The sequence below is a fragment of the Herpailurus yagouaroundi genome, unplaced genomic scaffold (assembly GCF_014898765.1).
Source record: "Herpailurus yagouaroundi ecotype Mexico unplaced genomic scaffold, PumYag 185, whole genome shotgun sequence".
NCBI lineage: Eukaryota > Metazoa > Chordata > Mammalia > Carnivora > Felidae > Herpailurus > Herpailurus yagouaroundi.
Window position 1 is genome coordinate 2,042,347 of NW_024412416.1, and position 17,381 is coordinate 2,059,727.

At 62.3% G+C, this 17,381-nt stretch overlaps 1 protein-coding gene and 1 long non-coding RNA gene across 5 annotated transcripts in view; one reads left to right on the forward strand and one right to left on the reverse strand.

Moving 5' to 3' along the window:
* The window catches only part of CEMIP (cell migration inducing hyaluronidase 1), a 55,864-nt gene that overhangs the window by 26,510 nt on the left and 11,973 nt on the right, over positions 1-17,381 (forward strand). For all 4 annotated transcript variants that reach the window (XM_040493473.1, XM_040493472.1, XM_040493474.1 and 1 more), the window contains exons 14-22: positions 6,147-6,352; positions 6,946-7,015; positions 7,793-7,921; positions 10,160-10,245; positions 11,141-11,272; positions 12,182-12,217; positions 12,299-12,454; positions 15,320-15,500; positions 16,532-16,747. In XM_040493473.1, the coding sequence (XP_040349407.1) occupies positions 6,147-6,352; positions 6,946-7,015; positions 7,793-7,921; positions 10,160-10,245; positions 11,141-11,272; positions 12,182-12,217; positions 12,299-12,454; positions 15,320-15,500; positions 16,532-16,747 (1,212 nt within the window). The remainder of the gene's footprint in view (positions 1-6,146; positions 6,353-6,945; positions 7,016-7,792; positions 7,922-10,159; positions 10,246-11,140; positions 11,273-12,181; positions 12,218-12,298; positions 12,455-15,319; positions 15,501-16,531; positions 16,748-17,381) is intronic.
* Positions 15,103-16,537, reverse strand: LOC121042289 (uncharacterized). Its single transcript, XR_005796080.1, has 2 exons — positions 16,382-16,537; positions 15,103-16,091 (listed from the first exon to the last, which is right to left on the reverse strand). It is a non-coding gene; the product is annotated as an uncharacterized LOC121042289 (long non-coding RNA).

Here is a 17,381-nt window from a genome sequence, read left to right on the forward strand (position 1 = left end):
AAGAAAGAAAGAAAGAAAAGAAAAGATAAAGAACTCAACTTATATCCTCTAGAAATTCTAAGATCTGGATGTTACAAGCTGGCATTCTGCAAGCTGAATCCAGATTGTGTTTTGTTTGGCTTAAATAGTGTTTAAAGAAACATTGGGATTAGTTTCCATCATTTAAAAATTAAGAGGTTTCACATAGAAATCTGGATTCTTGGCTTCTCTTGAAAAGTGGTCTTGGGGGGCGCCTGCGTGGCTGGGTCGGTTAAGCGTCCGACATCGGCTCGGGTCGTGGTCTCGCAGTTCGTGGGTTCGAGCCCTGCGTCAGGCTCTGTGCTGATGGCTCAGAGCCTGGAGCCTGCTTCGGATTCTGTGTCTCCCTCCCTCTCTCTCTCTTTCTCTCTGCCCCTCCCCTGCATGCTTTTGTTTGTCTCTCCAAAAATAAAACGTTCAAAGATTTTTAGTTTCAAAAAGCAGTTGCATTTGAAAAGAGAAAAAAAAACAGAAAAGTGGTCTGGGTAGGCAGGTGGGACCCACACTCCAGCATGGCACAAGGCCCTGGGGCGGGGCCACAGCGAAGCCGGGCCTGCATCCGAGGGCTCCCCTGAGTCCCCCACTCCCTAGCACATTACAGCAAACGCCCCAGGCCGGTGCCACTCGACCCATGGCCCGTTGGCCCCCAAAGCCCCCCGAGTTTGCAGCCCTGCTCGAAGCCCGACGTGATGGACCTCCGCACCGGGCAGGGGAGGGGTGAGGCCGTCAGCGTGCTGCCGGTGAAGCCGCTGCCAGTCTGCTCGGTGCGCTCCCATGTTCTGAGCGGTGCCTGCTGCCTCAAGTGCTCGGATTTGAAAACCCGCTGAGAAACGGGGGGACGGCATGGGCCACGGGGCCTGGTCTGGAAGCCTCGGGTTCTAGGGCTTGGTCCCCAGGGTATGAGCCGTGGCACCCCGTTCCCTCCTCAGCCGGGTGGGGAAGTCGCAGCAAACACAGGCATGGGTGCCACAGGGGACCCCCCGGCCGGGGCTCCCGTGGAAGCTGACCGGGGGCCGGGGCTGATCCTCCCCGGCGGGAGGGGAGGGGTTGTGCTGAACGTGAACTTTTTTCCGGCTCAAGGAAGAGGGAAGGGGGGCGTCTTCTGGCTGAAGCAGAAAGACAGTAGGGTTCACAAGGGGAAACCGTCAGTGAGGCAGCACGAGGCACCCGACAAGCTCGGGCTCTGGGTTTTCATCAGCTCCTGCCACTCGCGAGTCGTGCGGCCTGAGCCAGTCACCGTACCTCTCCGTGCCTCTGTTTCCTCCTCTGGAAAACGGGGAGGCGGGCAGGACCCGTCCCACGCGGTGGTTGTAAGGAGGGAGCCAAGGGCGCGGGGCGCGGGGCACACACTCGGGCCCCGGAGCGGCGTCTGGTCCGTGCCGTCCGCCCGCGCGGTTTGCCGACCGGACCCCACGCGGGCAGTCGGAGACGGTCCCTCGCGGGTGGTGACTGAGCTCAGAAGCTGTGGGAACCGGGACGGCGCAGAATTAGTTAAGGAGGGTAACAGGCCCGAGTGTGAGGCCCTTGGCTTGATTGGAGCATTCGTTCTGAAGTTTCGTCCTTAAACTCAGCGTAAATTCACCCCTGCTTCCCGTTCCTGGAGAGAAAGGTGCTAAGATTCCCAGAGGCCCTCTAACTACAGATCTGGGCTGAGTGGAAGCTGTTCTCAAGCTCGGGGCAGTCACACGCACACACGTAGCGTGGACATTTCACACGCACACGCGGAGTGTGGACATTTCACACATACACACGCACACGCCGTGTAGCATGGACGTGCGGCTGTGCAGGGCCTGACAAACACCTCTCGTGGTTTCTCAGTTAGAAAATAAGAACGAAGGGGGTGGCTCAGTTAAGCGTCGGACTCTCGGTTTTGGCTCAGGTCACAATCTCACGGCTCATGGGTTCAGGCTCTGTGCTGACAGCACGGGGCCTGCTTGGGACTCTCTCTCTCTCCCTCTCTCTCTCCCTCCCTCTCTGCCCCTCCCCTGCTCGCTATCTTTCTCTCTCTCTCTCTCTCTCAAAAAATACACAAACAATTTTTTTAAAAAGACAAGAATGAGAGGATGTGGCCATCTTGGTCACGGAGCCCGGGTCTCGGCCGAAACAGGCAGTGGTGGGGGACGCAGGGCCAGCAGCGGTGAGGGGGGCGGAGGCCTCGGCAGGCAGCCGCGGGGCGAGCGGCCGAGCAGGGATGCAGGCGGGGAGCTGCCCCCGCGGCAGAGAAGGCTTTCTGGAGCCAGAGCCGCAGACAGCCCCTCGGAGGCAGGAGACCCTGCGGTCCTGCCCCACGGCCGTCCTTCCGTCTGCCCCCCGGGGACGCCGGCCACCAGACTGGGAGGCAGCACCCGTCAGCTCCCCGGGGGGCCATCCGGAGCCACAGACCCGTGTGGCCCTTCCGCAGTGAAACCGAATCGCCGTGGCTCAAACCCGGACGAAGCGCAGGCCTCTGACTCCCTGAGCCCTTCCCGTTCCTCCCCCCCGAGGGGAGCTGGGGTTTGGGAGCCGCACCGCGTGGTCGTCGGAAGGGGGCCGGACCCTCTCCGTCGGCATTTTACGTTCGCTCGCTTCGTCTCGGCGTGAGCGGTTTACCGTGTGGGCGAGGCCGGTGCTCAGGGGAAGGCTGTCCTGCAAGGTGTCCGCACGCGGGGTATCTGGGGGCCTGCGGGGGGGCTCCCACCGCGTCCTCGTGTGTGTTTCTGAGCTCCGGGACAGGACACGGGGGACCCCCCCACCTTTGCTTCGTGGAAACAATGAATGTCTTCTAGTAGTTTTGAGGAAGGTAGAAAAGACGCCCATATGGATTCTGTTCGTCCCCCCCCCCCCCCCCCCCCCCCCCCCCCGTTTTTGGGGCGAAGAGTGGGGGTGGGGAAGAAAACGTGTCCTTCCCCGCTTCCCCACCTCGTCCCCTGCTCGCAATGTGTCGTCGTTGGTGTAAACGCCTCCAGGAGCAGCCGGGACGCCCCCGGCTTGGGTCTGCTGGCCGTGCCCCGTGCCGACCCCCCAACAAGCCCTCCAGCCTTAGGGACACGCCATCCCGTGTCCTTCTGCCGATGGCCGGGGCACCCCTGGACGCCCCTGGCACGAGCCCCCTGCCCCGTGTCCCCACCTCAGCTCTGGGACTCACGGGCGAGCGTGCGTGACTCCTGGTTTCCCCTCTCCCCGGTTTCTCGAGTTCATGGCCTCAGTCGCTTCTTGAACTTGGCTGCGCCTGAGCCCACGTGAGGAACCCCTGCTTGCTTCCCCCCCGAGTTCCCTGGCCGGGGCTTCTGCTGACGGGTCGGGGACGAGGGAGGGCCACCCCACCCACCGGTCAGCTCAGGAAGCAACCGGAAGCAGGCCACGGCCACCGTCCTTGCCTCCCGCTCCGGGCCTCGGTCCTTTCCTGGCGAGGCGGACGGAGGGCGACGGGGCTCTGCCTCCCTCCCGGCTTCGTGTTCCGACGTGTTCCGAGCCGGGCACAGCAGATCTGTGGCGGAAACTTGTGCCTTCCACTCCCCACCCAGCACCTGCTTCCCCCGTCCCGTGCTGTCGCCTGGACCACCCACGCCACCCTCACCGCCCTCCCCCTGCCACCCCGGTAAGGAGAAAGAAATGCGACACGGGATGAGGGGGGTTTTTTCTGCTTGGGGTGCTGACAGCTGATTAGCACACAGGTTACAGGACCAGGCAGATGGAGAATCGGGTCTCAGTTCTGTCCCTGAAGGGAAAGTGGCTTTGGGCAACTCTCTGCCTCAGTGTCCTTGGGTGAGAGGGAATGATGTTGTCATAAGAATTAAGTGAGATACTGTCTGTAAGATATCGGACACCCAAAAAATAGTCCTTGTTCCTTCCTCCTTTCGATGGGGACTTTTCTCTCCGTGGCGCACCTCAAGGGGCTTGGAGGGAGTTCTCCCTGGGGCACTGGTCAGAATTAGAATGTCCCCGATCCACCATTCACTTCCTTCAGAGAAGGGCCACGCAAGGTGTGATCAGACGGTGGGGCAGGCAGGGGCTTACGATTTTGGAAGAGCCTCGGGTGGGAGGCAGGAGGCCTGGATCCAGGCGGGACTCCAGCCCGAGGTTCATGAGCCCCTGGGAGGCGCCCCACGTCCACCCCTTCCCTGGGCATCCTTGCCAAGTTGAGGCCCGGAACTTGCTCTGAGATGCCTCCCAGCTCCTCGCCTCTTCCTCCCGTCCTTGTCTTTTCAGGCGATTTATAACACGCTTTCAGAGCTCACTGGGAGGAGAGGAAGCAGTCCCACTGGATGACTTTGGTGTTTACAAAATGCTCATTGAGGGACCGAATAGGATTCAAGATCACGCCCTTGCCAGTGGCCAGAGTTTAGGGACAGACGCTTGAGGGAACAGAGCTCGCCTGGAACAGGGCGGATCCTCCCCTTTGGGGTGAATGGACACAATTAGAAAACTGGGGTTCCAGCCCTGACCTTGAACACGTGGGTCTTGTGACCTTGGGCAAATCACTTGACTTCCCAGAGCCTCACTTTCCCTACCTCTAAAAACACAACAAAGCGAAGAACCGAAAACAATGATCATAGAAATCGTGCGAGGTTTCAGCAAGATTAAAAGGACACAAAGGGTCCCCGTTCCGGATGCTTCCAGAGCGTGGTTGCCTAAAAATGGGAATAGGCAGCTTCGTCAACGACTTGGGAGGGAGTTGGGGTATTTAGCCTCGATTTGCGCATCTCAGTCAGGCCAGTTTTGTCACACACACACACACACACACACACACCAGTGCAATATTGGCAATGAGCCTGGAGACATTTAAAAAAAATTTTTGTTAATGTTTATTTAATTTTGAGAGAGAGAGACAGAGCAGGAGCCGGGGAGGGGCAGAGAGAGAGGGAGACACAGAATCCGAAGCAGGCTCCAGGCTCCGCGCTGTCAGCACAGAGCCCGACGCGGGGCTCGAACCCACAGACTGAGAGATTGTGACCCGAGCCGAAGTCAGAGGCTCAACCGACTGGGCCGCCCAGGCGCCCCTGTTGTCACTCTGAGGAGGTGCTGTCGGCATCGGGGGCAGAAGCCAGGGTTGCCGCTAGACATCTGACCAAGGACGGGCCGGCCCCTCGAACGGTGCCCAGTACTGCGGGGGGAGCTGTGTCTGGACGGTGTGTCGATGTTCCGGGCCGGGCGGGCCTGGCCTGGCGGTAGGTACTTAACAGGTGTGAGTGGAACGGTCCTAGGGAGGCAGGGGCGTCCTCGTTGGGTGACGCCACTGGCCGGTCAGGCCCCAGGGTGGGGGTGAGGACGGCAGGTCTCGGTTAAGATGAACGAGGTGCTTCTCGCCGTCCTGGGGGTCCCACCGTGGACAGGCTGCCTCGTGAGGTGGTGAGCGTCCCGTCTCTGGGGCATTCGAGGGGGAGCACAGAGCCCGTCTGCCAGAGATGCTTGTGAGCGACTGGCGCTGGGCAGGGAGCTGGGGCTCAGGCCGACCTGAGGATCTCTTGGTTCCGAGACTGCTATGTTAGCGGGGTTCAGGCCCAGAAGGGGCCTCCGAGATGACAGAGCTGGAATGGCTCGTCTGTGGCGGGCAAGGGGACGGGGGGCCGGGGGCCCGTGTGACAGATGCCCTGGGACCATCCCGGCTCTCTCGGGGCCTGAGAACGGCCTTCCCGCTCCTCCTCCCCCCGCGCCCCTCGCCCCCCGCTGACTCCGGGATTCCAAGATGGGTTGTGACGAGCTGGGGTTTGCACACTTTTCTGGTTCTTGGCCCTCGAGTCTGCAGATGTCGTGGGCTGTGCCTCCTGAGCTGTGAGGCTGGCTCGGGCCCCCGGGTGAGGGCACGGCCTGGCCTGGCTCTCGTGCTGCCTCCCGGGGACGCTCCCCCTACCTCGCCTGCCGTCCTTGTGGGCCGGGGGCCTGCCGCGTTCTCACCAGGGTGGGCTCACGTGACCTGTCCCTGCCTCCTCCTGGACGCACTTCTGACACCCTGTCCCCTCCCGCCCCGCGGAGCCTCGGCCGCAGCACCTCCAGCGGGAAGGGGCGTCGAGGTCGCCGTTCGTCCCTCCCCCTCCCCACGCCTCCCCTGCTCCTAGCGGGACCGGCCGTATGGCTGACGGCGTCTCACGTGTGCCTGATGAGCAGCTGGACGCTGGGCGACGTGTCCCCTCCTGTCTTGGCCCCTGCAGGTCAAGGACGTGGTGGGCTATAACTCCCTGGGCCACTGCTTCTTCACGGAGGACGGGCCGGAGGAACGCAACACCTTTGACCACTGTCTGGGCCTCCTGGTCAAGTCTGGGACCCTCCTCCCCTCCGACCGGGACAGCAAGATGTGCAGGATGATCACGGAAGACTCGTACCCGGGCTACGTCCCCAAGCCCCGGCAGGACTGCAAGTGAGTGGCTTCGTCTCCAGGCCACACGCACCCCCCTCCCGCCCCGCCCCAGGCAGCCTCTGACCTCTGCACCCTGGGGCTTCTGGGAAGCTTGCACCTGCCAGCCCTTCACCACCTGGTGCCTTCAGCCTCGCGGCCAGAGGGCGCAGGGGGTGCAGAGGGCGCGGGGGTCAGCAGGTGCAGAGGGCAGGGTGTGCTGTACCTCCCCAGCTCGCCTCACGTCCATCAGAGAACCTCTGTTCTCGTCCTCCGGCTCCTGCCGACGTCACACGGCGCTCCCGTGAGAGGGCGTGTGGCCGTGGGCACCGGCAGACGGGGGTTCCCGTGTGATCCGCCCGCCGGTGCGGGGTCTCCCCCTTAGTGACGGCCCCTCTCCCGGGCACTCGTGACCTCTGATCTGCCTCCGCCCCACGGGGCCATGGCCACCTGGAAATTCTGAGCACATGAGGCGCTTAGATGTACTGCACTCAAACGAGAAAACCGAGTCTCATCGCAAATTAAGGATTCCTCAAGTGTCTGACGAGGGGCGCAGGAGCTGGCCGCCCGTCACGTGACCCCATGCGATCTCTGTCCCCCCCCCCCCACACCCACAGCGCAGTGTCCACCTTCTGGATGGCCAACCCCAACAACAACCTCATCAACTGTGCAGCCGCGGGCTCCGAGGTGAGCGCAAGGGGTCCGGGCCGGGCAGAAGGGAAGGAGGGGGGCTGGGAGGTGGCGGCGGCCGGGGATGAGCCCGGAGTGTGGGTTCGGGGCCCCAGCTCAGGCTCCGCTGGGGCGGAGACGTAAAAACCAGACTGGCAGTGGACGGACTTGCTTTTGACGGATGGCTCCGTCGCTGCGTCATATTGATGATCAAAGCGCTTTATCGAAATGACTCCTCGTGGGATCCAGTGGGTGCAGCCTGGGCGGTGCCTGGCACACCAGCGCTCCAAGCCGAAGTAGTTTAATTCTCGCGTCAGCCCTCCGAGGCCGGCGCCACCACCCTCCATGTGGCGGGTGGGGAAGCCGAGGCAGGGAGCGCTGCCGTGCCCAGGGGCGTGCGTGGGACCCAAACACGGCACTCCGTCTACACGGCCATTCCTCCCTGCGGCTCGCCGTCCGGGGGACCCCGAGCGGGCCAGGTGCCGTCTCTGGGCCTCGGCTTCCCCAGCTGCCAGATGAGAGGGGCCAAGCACATCACGGGACGTTCCCCACGGGGACTCTGCAATCCAGCCGCTTGGAGCCCACGGCCGATCGAGCGGGACCCTGTGAAGGGTTGGCACAGTCCGGGTGGGCCCCACAAAACGCATCTGCCAGAGTTTGGACCGTCTCCCTGAGATGTGTCTGGGGGAGGGCGGCGGGGGGCCCATGGGGGGCTGGCACCAGCCCGCGGCCCCGACCAGGGGTGTGCTGGGCTGATTTCGGCGGCCCTCCCCGCCCCGTGCCCTCCTCCCACAGGAAACCGGATTCTGGTTCATTTTTCACCACGTTCCGACGGGCCCGTCGGTGGGAACGTACTCGCCAGGTTACTCCGAGCACATCCCGCTGGGAAGGTTCCACAATAACCGAGCACACTCCAACTACCGCGTAAGTCCTTCCAGACCGCGCGCCCCCCCGCCTCCCGCCGGTCCCCCTCCCCTGGCCCGCACATCGCCAGGGCCAGACGGCCACCGGGCTCCGGCCGGGCACCAGCCGGGCACCAGCCGCCTTCCTGGCGCGGGTCTGGAAGGAAACAAAGCGGCCTCCTTAGTGAGAATGTCCCGTGGCCGCTCCTGCCACACGACGGACGCGGCCCCCGGTCAGAGCCGGGAGGAGAAGCGGGATGCGCCTTCGCGCAGGCTGACGGCAGGGGGGACACCCGAGCGCGGGCCCGCCGCCCCCCTGGTGGCCGGGCAGGGTGCCGGCTGTGGCAGGCTGGCCCGGCCTGGGCGCCGGACGCAGTCAGGACGCGCTCCTGAAGGAACGGAGACGTGGCACGGGCCCCTCTCCTCCGTCCCCTTGGCTTTTGCTCTGGTCCTTCCGCACAGAGCCAGGGGGTGCGGGGGGCGGGGGGAAACCAGACGCTGCCGAGTTAGGCGCAAGGAAGGGGCCGGGGCCCCGAGGGTGTGGAGGACGCCCACCCAGGACGGCACGGAGACTAGAGCCGTGGGACGCGCAGCTGGGGAGCCAGGCTGGGACCGGGGAGCCGCCCTGGGGACACAGGTGGTGCTGGGGGCGCTGGCACGGTGCGTGGACAGAGCCCCGTGTCCGGATCTTCTGTCCAGTCCCTCATAGTGCAGATGAGGAAACTGAGGCCCCTGGGGGGGCAGGGAACGGACACGGTAGGGTTTAAAAAAGAAGGTCAACCGGGGAGAAGACTGTGAGAAGAGAAACTTCTCACACTCGGCTTGTGCTTACACGGGCGGTGGGGCCAGAGAGGGGCCCGCAGGGGTGCGGGGGGGGCACGGGCAGAGGGCACACCCCAGGGAGCTGAGAAGGAAGAGTTGCCGGTCATCGGTGTCCCCCTGACAGAGCGGGCGTTTCTGAGGCTGTGGTGGGCCACGCAGGAGCGGCCAGGGGTGCCGTGTGGGCAGCCGAGAGGACACAGCACGTGGGGGCCGTTTGTCAGGACCTCGTCCTCCAGAAGCCGTCCCCTGAGCTGGGCGGTGGGCCTGGAGAGGTCAGAGCAGGGAGGTCTGTGAGGGACAGTGGTTTCCTACAAGGAAGTAGCAAGGACTCAGGGCACAGGAGGAAGGGCGGGCCTTGGGGAAGGTGGCAGGGTGAGGTACCCGCCCCCAGTGAGCCCTGACTTTGTGCTCAGCGGGCGAGGGTCCCCGGGCACAGTGCCCTGTCCAGTGAGCCCTGACTTTGTGCCCAGTGGGCGAGGGTCCCCGGGCACAGTGCCCCTCCAGTGAACCCTGACTTTGAGCCCAGGGGGCGAGGGTCCCCGGGCACAGTGCCCCTCCAGTGAACCCTGACTTTGAGCCCAGGGGGCGAGGGTCCCCGGGCACAGTGCCCCCTCCAGTGAGCGCTGACCCCGCACCCAGCGGGCGAGGGTCCCCAGTCTTGGTGCCCCCTGAGTGAGGCCTGACCCCGTAACTAGTGGGCGAGGGCCCCCGGTCTCGGCGCCCCTCCAGCGAGCCCTGACCCTGTGCCCAGTGAGCGAGGGTCCTGGTACGGGGCATCCCCTGGGGCCAGCACCGAGCCTCCCGCCATATTCTCTGAAATCAGTGTTCGTAGCCCGGCTTGTGGAGGCCACAGCTGAGGCTTGCAGGGTGAAGGTCACGGCCCATGAGCGAGCAGCGGGGATCCAGCCCCTCATGTTCTACTCACGCCACCACGGCCTCACTGTCAGTCCCTTGAAGAATGTTCTAGCCAGAGTGGCCTCAGCTACTCCAGAAGGGAACCTGGGAACCTGCCTTTGGGCCTTCCTGGGAGGCCGAGAGTCCAGTGGGAGGAACCGAGACCCCTGCCCCAGGGGAGGGGTCTCAAGTGCAGAGTTTCCTTTAAATCACCAGACACATTTCCCGTAGCCCCTGACGTTGGGCCTGGGCTTGTAACCGCCCAAAGCAAGGTGACTTCTGGTCACGGACTTAGCTCCGTGGCCCTGGACAAGACACTTAGCCCCCAGACCTCCTGGTTCCTTCGTGAACACCTCAGATTCGCCCTGAGCAGAGCAGAAGCCTGGGCTCCTGCCCTCCCTCGATGCAGACCCCTTGCCTCCACTAATGCGTCCTGAGAGCAGAGCCGGCGTTACTGGAACGTTTAAGAGTGTGCGTGGCGTGACGAGGTGCCTGCCACCTGCCGTGGCCGTGGATGCGTCCCTGACCGTCTCCTCCCCCGCAGGCTGGCATGATCATTGACAACGGGGTCAAAACTACGGAGGCCTCTGCCAAGGACAAGCGGCCCTTCCTGTCCATCATCTCTGCCAGGTAGACGACCCGTGGGGACGCACACTCTCCCTGCTGATCTCTTGACCCAGCCCCGTCCTCTCCACTCATTCGTTCGTTCGTCCGTTCGTTCGCTCACTCACTCATCAGCGTCTGGTGAGCACTTTCTACGTCCTGGACCGCGAGCTAGCTGCTGGGGGTCCGATGCTGAAAGCCCGAGCGGGGCAAAGACTGAATTAGGGTTTATGCTACAGCAGCCGAAGGGAAACAGAAATTTCTAGAGGTTCCCGGATCCCTCAGCAGAGCCAGTACCCGCACGGTCAGTAGGACTGGGTTGGGCCGAGGTCTAAAGGGACGTGCGGGTTGTGCCCACAGAGCAATCCAGAACAATCCAGAGCTCAGCAGAAGGCCAGCGGCTGCTTTCCACGGGTGCCATCGACACCTCAAGGGTATTAGAAACACCAGCGCCCTTTAGAGACCGAGGCGTCGGTCTGCGTCGGAAGTGGGTGGCGCTAGGGTCCGTGATAACGCCGACGGGTGGCTTTTGCTGGTCCGGACAAACTGAGCAGCTGGGCTCCGTGCCCCGTTTTGTAGCCAACGAGCTGGCTTCCAGAAGAGGCTTTAGGTCAAGGGCCCCCCAGGTTACCAGGCGGCTGGGCAGCTCACTCTCCTTCCAGGGGCCATACCGCACGCCGGGGTGGGGCCCGGCCAGTTTGCTCTGTGCCTTGACCCCCCCCCCCCGGGCGGGGTGGGGTGGGGGCTCCTCGATGCCCACGGACAAGAGCAGTGGCCTGTCTGTAGCCCGCGTGGGGCTGGGGCCCTGGAGGAAGGACTCCTTGCTTCTGTGTGTGCGGAGAGAAGCTCTCGGCCCAGAAGGGGGTCGGCTGAGGCGTCCCCCTGACACGGCCACCTGTGCCCTCCCCGTGGCGTGCTCCAGGTACAGCCCTCACCAGGATGCCGACCCGCTGAAGCCCCGGGAGCCGGCCATCATCAAACACTTCACGGCCTACAAGAACCAGGACCACGGGGCCTGGCTGCGCGGCGGGGACGTGTGGCTGGACAGCTGCCGGTGAGGACCGGGCATGGGGTCCTGACATGAGGACGGGGTGGGGGAGGGGAGAGCGGGGCAGGGAGGAAACAGGCACACAGACATCGGCTTTCTGGTCAGTCCCCGGCCAGGCAGAGGCAGCGACCCCACCCCCACCCCCGAGCCCCCTGAAAACAGCACATGCCGGGTGCTGGGGGTCGTACCTGCCACGGGGTGAGGCTCTCTCGGGCCACGGAGCCAGTCGTCGGAAGGAGGGAAGGAAGAGAAGGCCAGCATGTCCTGGGCACCTGCTGCGTGCAGAATCCTCGTTTGCCTTCCTTCCTCACCGTGCTTCTCAAAGATGCAAATTATCTCCATTTTTAGAGATGGTCAACTGAGGCTGAGCTCAGTGACTTTCCCGGGAGGTCACACAACTAGGAAGCGGTTGGACCGGGGCTTGAAATTTCAACTCCTGGGACGCCAGAGCAGGGCCACAGCACAATTGTGACACTGGGTCCCGCCCTTCCCGGGCCCCCGGGGCCCCGGGGCCGGCGCCTGCCTGCCTTCCGGGGAGACGTGGCGCCAGCTGTCCCTCTGTCCTTCCCGCTGTGGCTGAAATGGGAGTGGGCGTGGCTAAGGGGAGTGCAACCCGCCCGCACGTACCCCGCCGTCACCCGGGGCCGGCCCCGAGAGTGGCGAGGTCCTTCACGTCCCCCTGATCCAACCTCCCACGAGCCCTGGAGTCAGCAGCGTGGGGGCAATGTTGGAGGCCACTGTCCGCGAGCAGCCGTCGAGCGGGAGGCGAGCTTCCCGCGCAGGGTGGGAGAGCCCGCAGCCCCTTCCCCACACAGTATCCACATGTGACGCCAGGGACAGGGAAGCGTCCCGCCCTCCGCCACGTCCCTGGCCGTGGCGCGAGGGCAGGCTCTGACCGTCCGCTCTCGTCCCCAGGTTCGCTGATAATGGCATCGGCCTGACCCTGGCCAGGTAAGAGCAGCTGTCCTCGTGCCGAGCCCTGTGTGGGAAGCCGGCTGCGGACGGCTCATTCCAGACGCCTCCTCCCCACAGCGGCGGGACCTTCCCGTATGATGATGGCTCCAAGCAGGAGATCAAGAACAGCCTGTTCGTCGGCGAGAGTGGCAACGTGGGGACGGAGATGATGGACAACAGGATCTGGGGCCCCGGTGGCCTGGACCACAGCGGGAGGACCCTCCCTATAGGCCAGTAGGTTTGCAGCCACGGAGGCTTCCTCGTCCTGCGTGCCTTAAGCCGAGTGGCAGCCACAGACGGAATGATGCTCGTGGGAGAGCTCCGCCTGTCGACTGTGAACCCCCCTGTCAGTTACCAGTCAGAGAAGTCACTGAAACAAAGGAGGCTGGCCGGCGGTGGGGTGAGGTCTAGAGCGGGAGAGAGAAATCAAGCGTTCAGTGTCGAATGGCAGGCGGCAGAGGGACCTGATGGTCCAGATGCACGGGGTGGTTCCGGGGCTACGGTGTCTGGGGTCAGCGGCCGCGGGTTCCTCTGATAGCACCTTACTCGGAGCATTGCACCCACTTCTGGGGACGGGGGAGAGATGGGCCAAAGCACGCTTGGAGGACGGTACCCAGGAAGGTGACAGGGCCCAGCGCTGTGTCACACGCACACTGGGAACTCCGGTCAGGAGTTCAGGGGTCAGACGAGGGGGACCAGCACGGGAGGCGACGTCACACATGGTCGGGGCTTCCAGACGCTTACAAGACGGAGCCCATTCCCCATGGGCCCCACGGTTAGAAGGAGTTTAGTGCGGGAAGAACTGTCTGACGGCCAGGCCTGTTCATCAGCAGAAACGTAGGGCTGTCCTGAGGGGTCCCGGGCTCTCTGTTGCAGAACGTGTTTCAGGCAAAGCAGGGGGAGGCTGGCCAGGTGGCTGGAGGAGGGGGGACCGGGAGAGCTGGCCAGCTCACGGAGCAGAGGGGCTCGGTCAGTTCCCGGGGGAGCCTCAGCTGGGTCGGTGTGAGGACGTCCGTCCCCCATCTGATGGCGATTCTGCTCAGACGTGAACCCAAACCCGATGGCCAGGCTCTGAGCCGGGCAGACGTGTGGGGGTCTGCTCCCCGAGGGCCGAGAGCCCTCCTGCCCCCAGAGCTTCCCCCCCCCCCGGCCTTTCTCCGGAGAAATATAATCCCTGCCTCTGTGGGCAGGACACGGGCCCGGAGCTCCCACCCCAGTGGACGTGCGCCTTTGCAAAGATCCTGCAGACAGAACCACGGCCTCCTTTGGCGCAAGTGGTCCGGAAGCCCTGGTGTCCGTCTGGTCGCAGCGATAGACCAGCCCCTTTGGGTGGTGTTTATGAGTAACTCTGGATCTGCATACTTGGGCGTTTTTTTGCTGAGAGTTACCAGCCCTCTGGGGCCGGAATGTTCTGAGGACTTTCAGGGCTGAGTTTGTTTATGGAGGCCCGACAGTTCTGCCGAACCGGGCAAGTCCCTCGCGTGGCGTTTGTGAGCAGGGACCGTGTCCTCCTGGTCACGAGGGATTCGTCCGCGATGGTCCTTGGCTGGGCTTAGATGAAAAGCAAGCATACGCTTTGCATACACAGCCGGTAAGAGTGGCTGGTTCCCAAGATGCCTTAACTTAAACAGTGCCCGGAGGCACCCCCTGAGAACCAGGATCCAAGGCGCCAGCGCGAATCGACTGCTTTCAAAGATGCGGAAATGCAGGAAGTCCCTGGTGTCGACTGAAGCCACGCACCAAGGCTGGTGTGATCTGGGCTTTCCCGGGGGACCTGCGTGTGGGGAGGGGAGCCCCGGGTAGAGGACGGGGGGCTGTGGTGTAGCCTCCCAGGGACAGACCCTTCTCTAGGCTTCTTTTCCTCTTTCTGCCCTCCCTCCTTCATGCCAGCTGTGGGAGGAGGGGACCTGGCCCAGAAGCACAAATACCAGCAGAACCATGCACATTGGGCTTCCAGAGCAAACAAGCCTAGGTTCAGGGTCACCGAGAAGCCCAGCTGGCCCTTGCCAGGCCCCGCGCAGGAGTCCGAGGGCAGAGGAGAGGAGTCTCTGAGTCCCCGCCCTCTGCTGAGCCAAGTTGCCCGCTCTCCGGTCCTTTCTACCTCCGCCTCCCATCCTCTCCCTGACTCCTGGAGATCGGAGCCTTCTTGGGGTCCTTTGACAGCCCACAGTCTTGCCTTCCCAGTGGGGCCTGCCGCTCCTGTAGGGTTACGTGCCCTGAAAGGTCACGTGCGTTGTCTCGCTACAGCATCATCACCTTCTGTTCTGTCCCCTTTGCCTGTTTTCCAGACCCAACAGATTCACAACTGAAAGGCTTACTCAGAGGAAACCCATTTGGGTCTTAATCTGATTAAATGGTTATGGCAACTGAGACTAAATAATGACTAATGGCTCTAGTCTCCCAAGGGCCACAATACTGGCATTCTACAGAGTATTTATGGTATTTACCCAATGACTCTCAACAGGATGGAAAAACTGGGGCAAGTGTTTGAATAGAGGATGACTCCCCAGCCCCCAAGCCAGCAACTAAACACATATCCATCCATCCATTCCTCCATCTATCCTTCCATCCATCCATCCACCCACCCTTCCTTCCTTCCTACCATCCACCCACCCATCCATCCACCCATCCATTCTTCCTTCTTTCCTTCCTTCCTTTTCTTTCCTTCCATCCATCCATCCTTCCTTCTCTTTCCTTTCATCCATCCACCCACCCTTCCTACAATCTACCCACCCACCCACCCATCCATTCTTCCTTCTTTCCTTCCTTCCTTTCATCCATCCACCCACCCATCCATCCATCCATCCTTCCTTCCTTCCTTCCATCCATCCAGCCTTCCTTCCTTCCTTCCTTCCATCCATCCATCCAGCCATCCATCCAAGTCATCTAGCAATCATTTATTGACATTTACTGTGTCTATAAATACTTTCTCATGAACTGATGGATGAATCAATAATGCCCTGCAGCGAGGAGTGGCAGGAGGTGGGGAGCAGGACGGTTTACCCAGAAAGTCTCTGTTTCCATCACCTTGAAGGGTGCAAACAACTCGGTGGCATAACGTGGCGAACAGGCTGACCTCTCGCTTCCTTAACTCTGTAGGAATTTTCCGATCCGAGGAATTCAGTTCTATGACGGCCCCATCAACATCCAGAACTGCACCTTCCGCAAGTTTGTGGCCCTGGAGGGCCGGCACACCAGTGCCCTGGCCTTCCGGCTGAACAACGCCTGGCAGAGCTGCCCCCATAACAATGTGACCAGCATTGCCTTTGAGGATGTCCCGGTGAGTGAGGTGCTGGGGCAGGCTCTGGGCAAATCCAGACTTTGGGCAGTGATTCACAAGTCCCCCGGGGCTGGAGTTTGAGCCGTTGCCACCACCGCAGGGAGCGAACGACTTCCTCCAAGCAGGCTGGGCCGCGCCCCAGCCCGGCTGCATCCAAGCTGGAAAAGTACAAGTGTAGGTTGCCCTACAGGTCAGGTCTGGCTGCGTCCCACTTGCCCTCCCCCTGCCCCGAACCCCCCCGAGCCTCAGCACAGCCTCCCTCCAGACGCGAGGTCCTGAGGCTGTTCCTCCACAGGCCTCGGTCTGGACTATGGAGTCTTGCGACAGGCTCACCTGGGTTGGTCAGTTAATCTCCAATCCCAGGGTTTCCAAGGCGCTCATGTCTCTCTGAGAGGGCACCACAAATGGGGTCTTCCTGGGCACAGACAGGTGCCAATGAAGAGCTGGGGGTGAGGAGGGCGGGACGGAGGGTGGCACTTTGAGGCTGGGAGGGACCTGGGGTGCTCTGCCTGGGCTCTGGATCCCCCAGAACTTTCTTCCTTCTCCTCCCCTCTGGTCGTGCCCTTTGCCCGTCTGCCTCGCGCCGGCAGGCTGAAGGGAAAGGCGTGAGAACTTGTGACTTCGTTTCTTTACTCAGGCCACCGAGGCCTGGGAGAGGTCAGTCGCAGAGCCCGCCACGGGCTCGTGTCGACAGACTGTCCTCCTCAAACAGGTGCACACACCCCCCTCTTAGACACACAGCACACGGTCCTCTCTCACACGTTGCCCCGCGTGTGTGTGCTTTCTCATGCACACACCTCTCTCCCCCTCTCACACTTGTGCACGCGCGCACACACACACACCCCTGTGCCCCCTCCTCTCTGCAGGCTCTGAGCCCGCACCTCAGAGCACTCTCCAGGGTCACCCACAGCAGCCGGGCCTTGTGTGAGCAGAGGCCAAACGAATGCGTCGGGTCTGGAGTGGAGGCCGGTGAGCGGGCTGCAGTCTCCCTTCACCTCTGGCCCAGCCTCACTTCCCGGGGCTCTGTTTAGATTACTTCCAGAGTGTTCTTCGGAGAGCCGGGGCCCTGGTTCAACCAGCTGGACATGGATGGGGATAAGACGTCCGTGTTCCATGATGTCGACGGCTCTGTGTCCGAGTACCCGGGGTCCTACCTCACCAAGGACGACAACTGGCTGGTCCGGCACCCGGACTGCATCAACGTCCCCGACTGGAGAGGGGCCATCTGCAGCGGGCGCTACGCACAGGTGGGGAAGCGAGGGCACCCCTGGTGTCACCAGCCCCTCAGCAGGAGCGAGCGCCTGCTGTATGCCCTTTCAAAAAATCAAAGTGAAAACCGTGTTGTAGGTAGAAAGCAGGATGCCTAGGAGGAGGGCACTGGGAGGTCACTCGGATTCAAGTCAGGCCCCAGTGCCTGGAGTCAGTGCAAAGACACGGACACATGTGGAACCAGACCCGTGGGTGACTGCTGGACCCTCAGTGTCCTCATCTGTGAAATCAGGATAATAGTCGAACCTCCTTCTGAGATGGCGGGCCTAAGGTTCATATGACAGATGCAAAGCGCGTCGCCGGCCCCATCCGCCGGAAATGTAACGCAAACCAGCCCCGTGGTCCTAAGTTTTCCAGAGGCCCCGTGAGAAAGAAAAAAGAAACAGGAAATTAATCGTAATAATGTATTTTAACTTAGCGTACTCAAAATCCTATCGTCTCAACACGCGACGGATTTATAAAAATCGTTAGTGAGGTACTTTTCCTGGATGTAATTTTTCCTCCTCTAAGTCGTCGAAATCCACGACACGGTTTCCGCTTCGAGCCCGCTCAGTTTGGATGCAGATTTCCGACGAAGTGAAAGCTAGTCCTACCTCCCCAAAAGGATAAAGG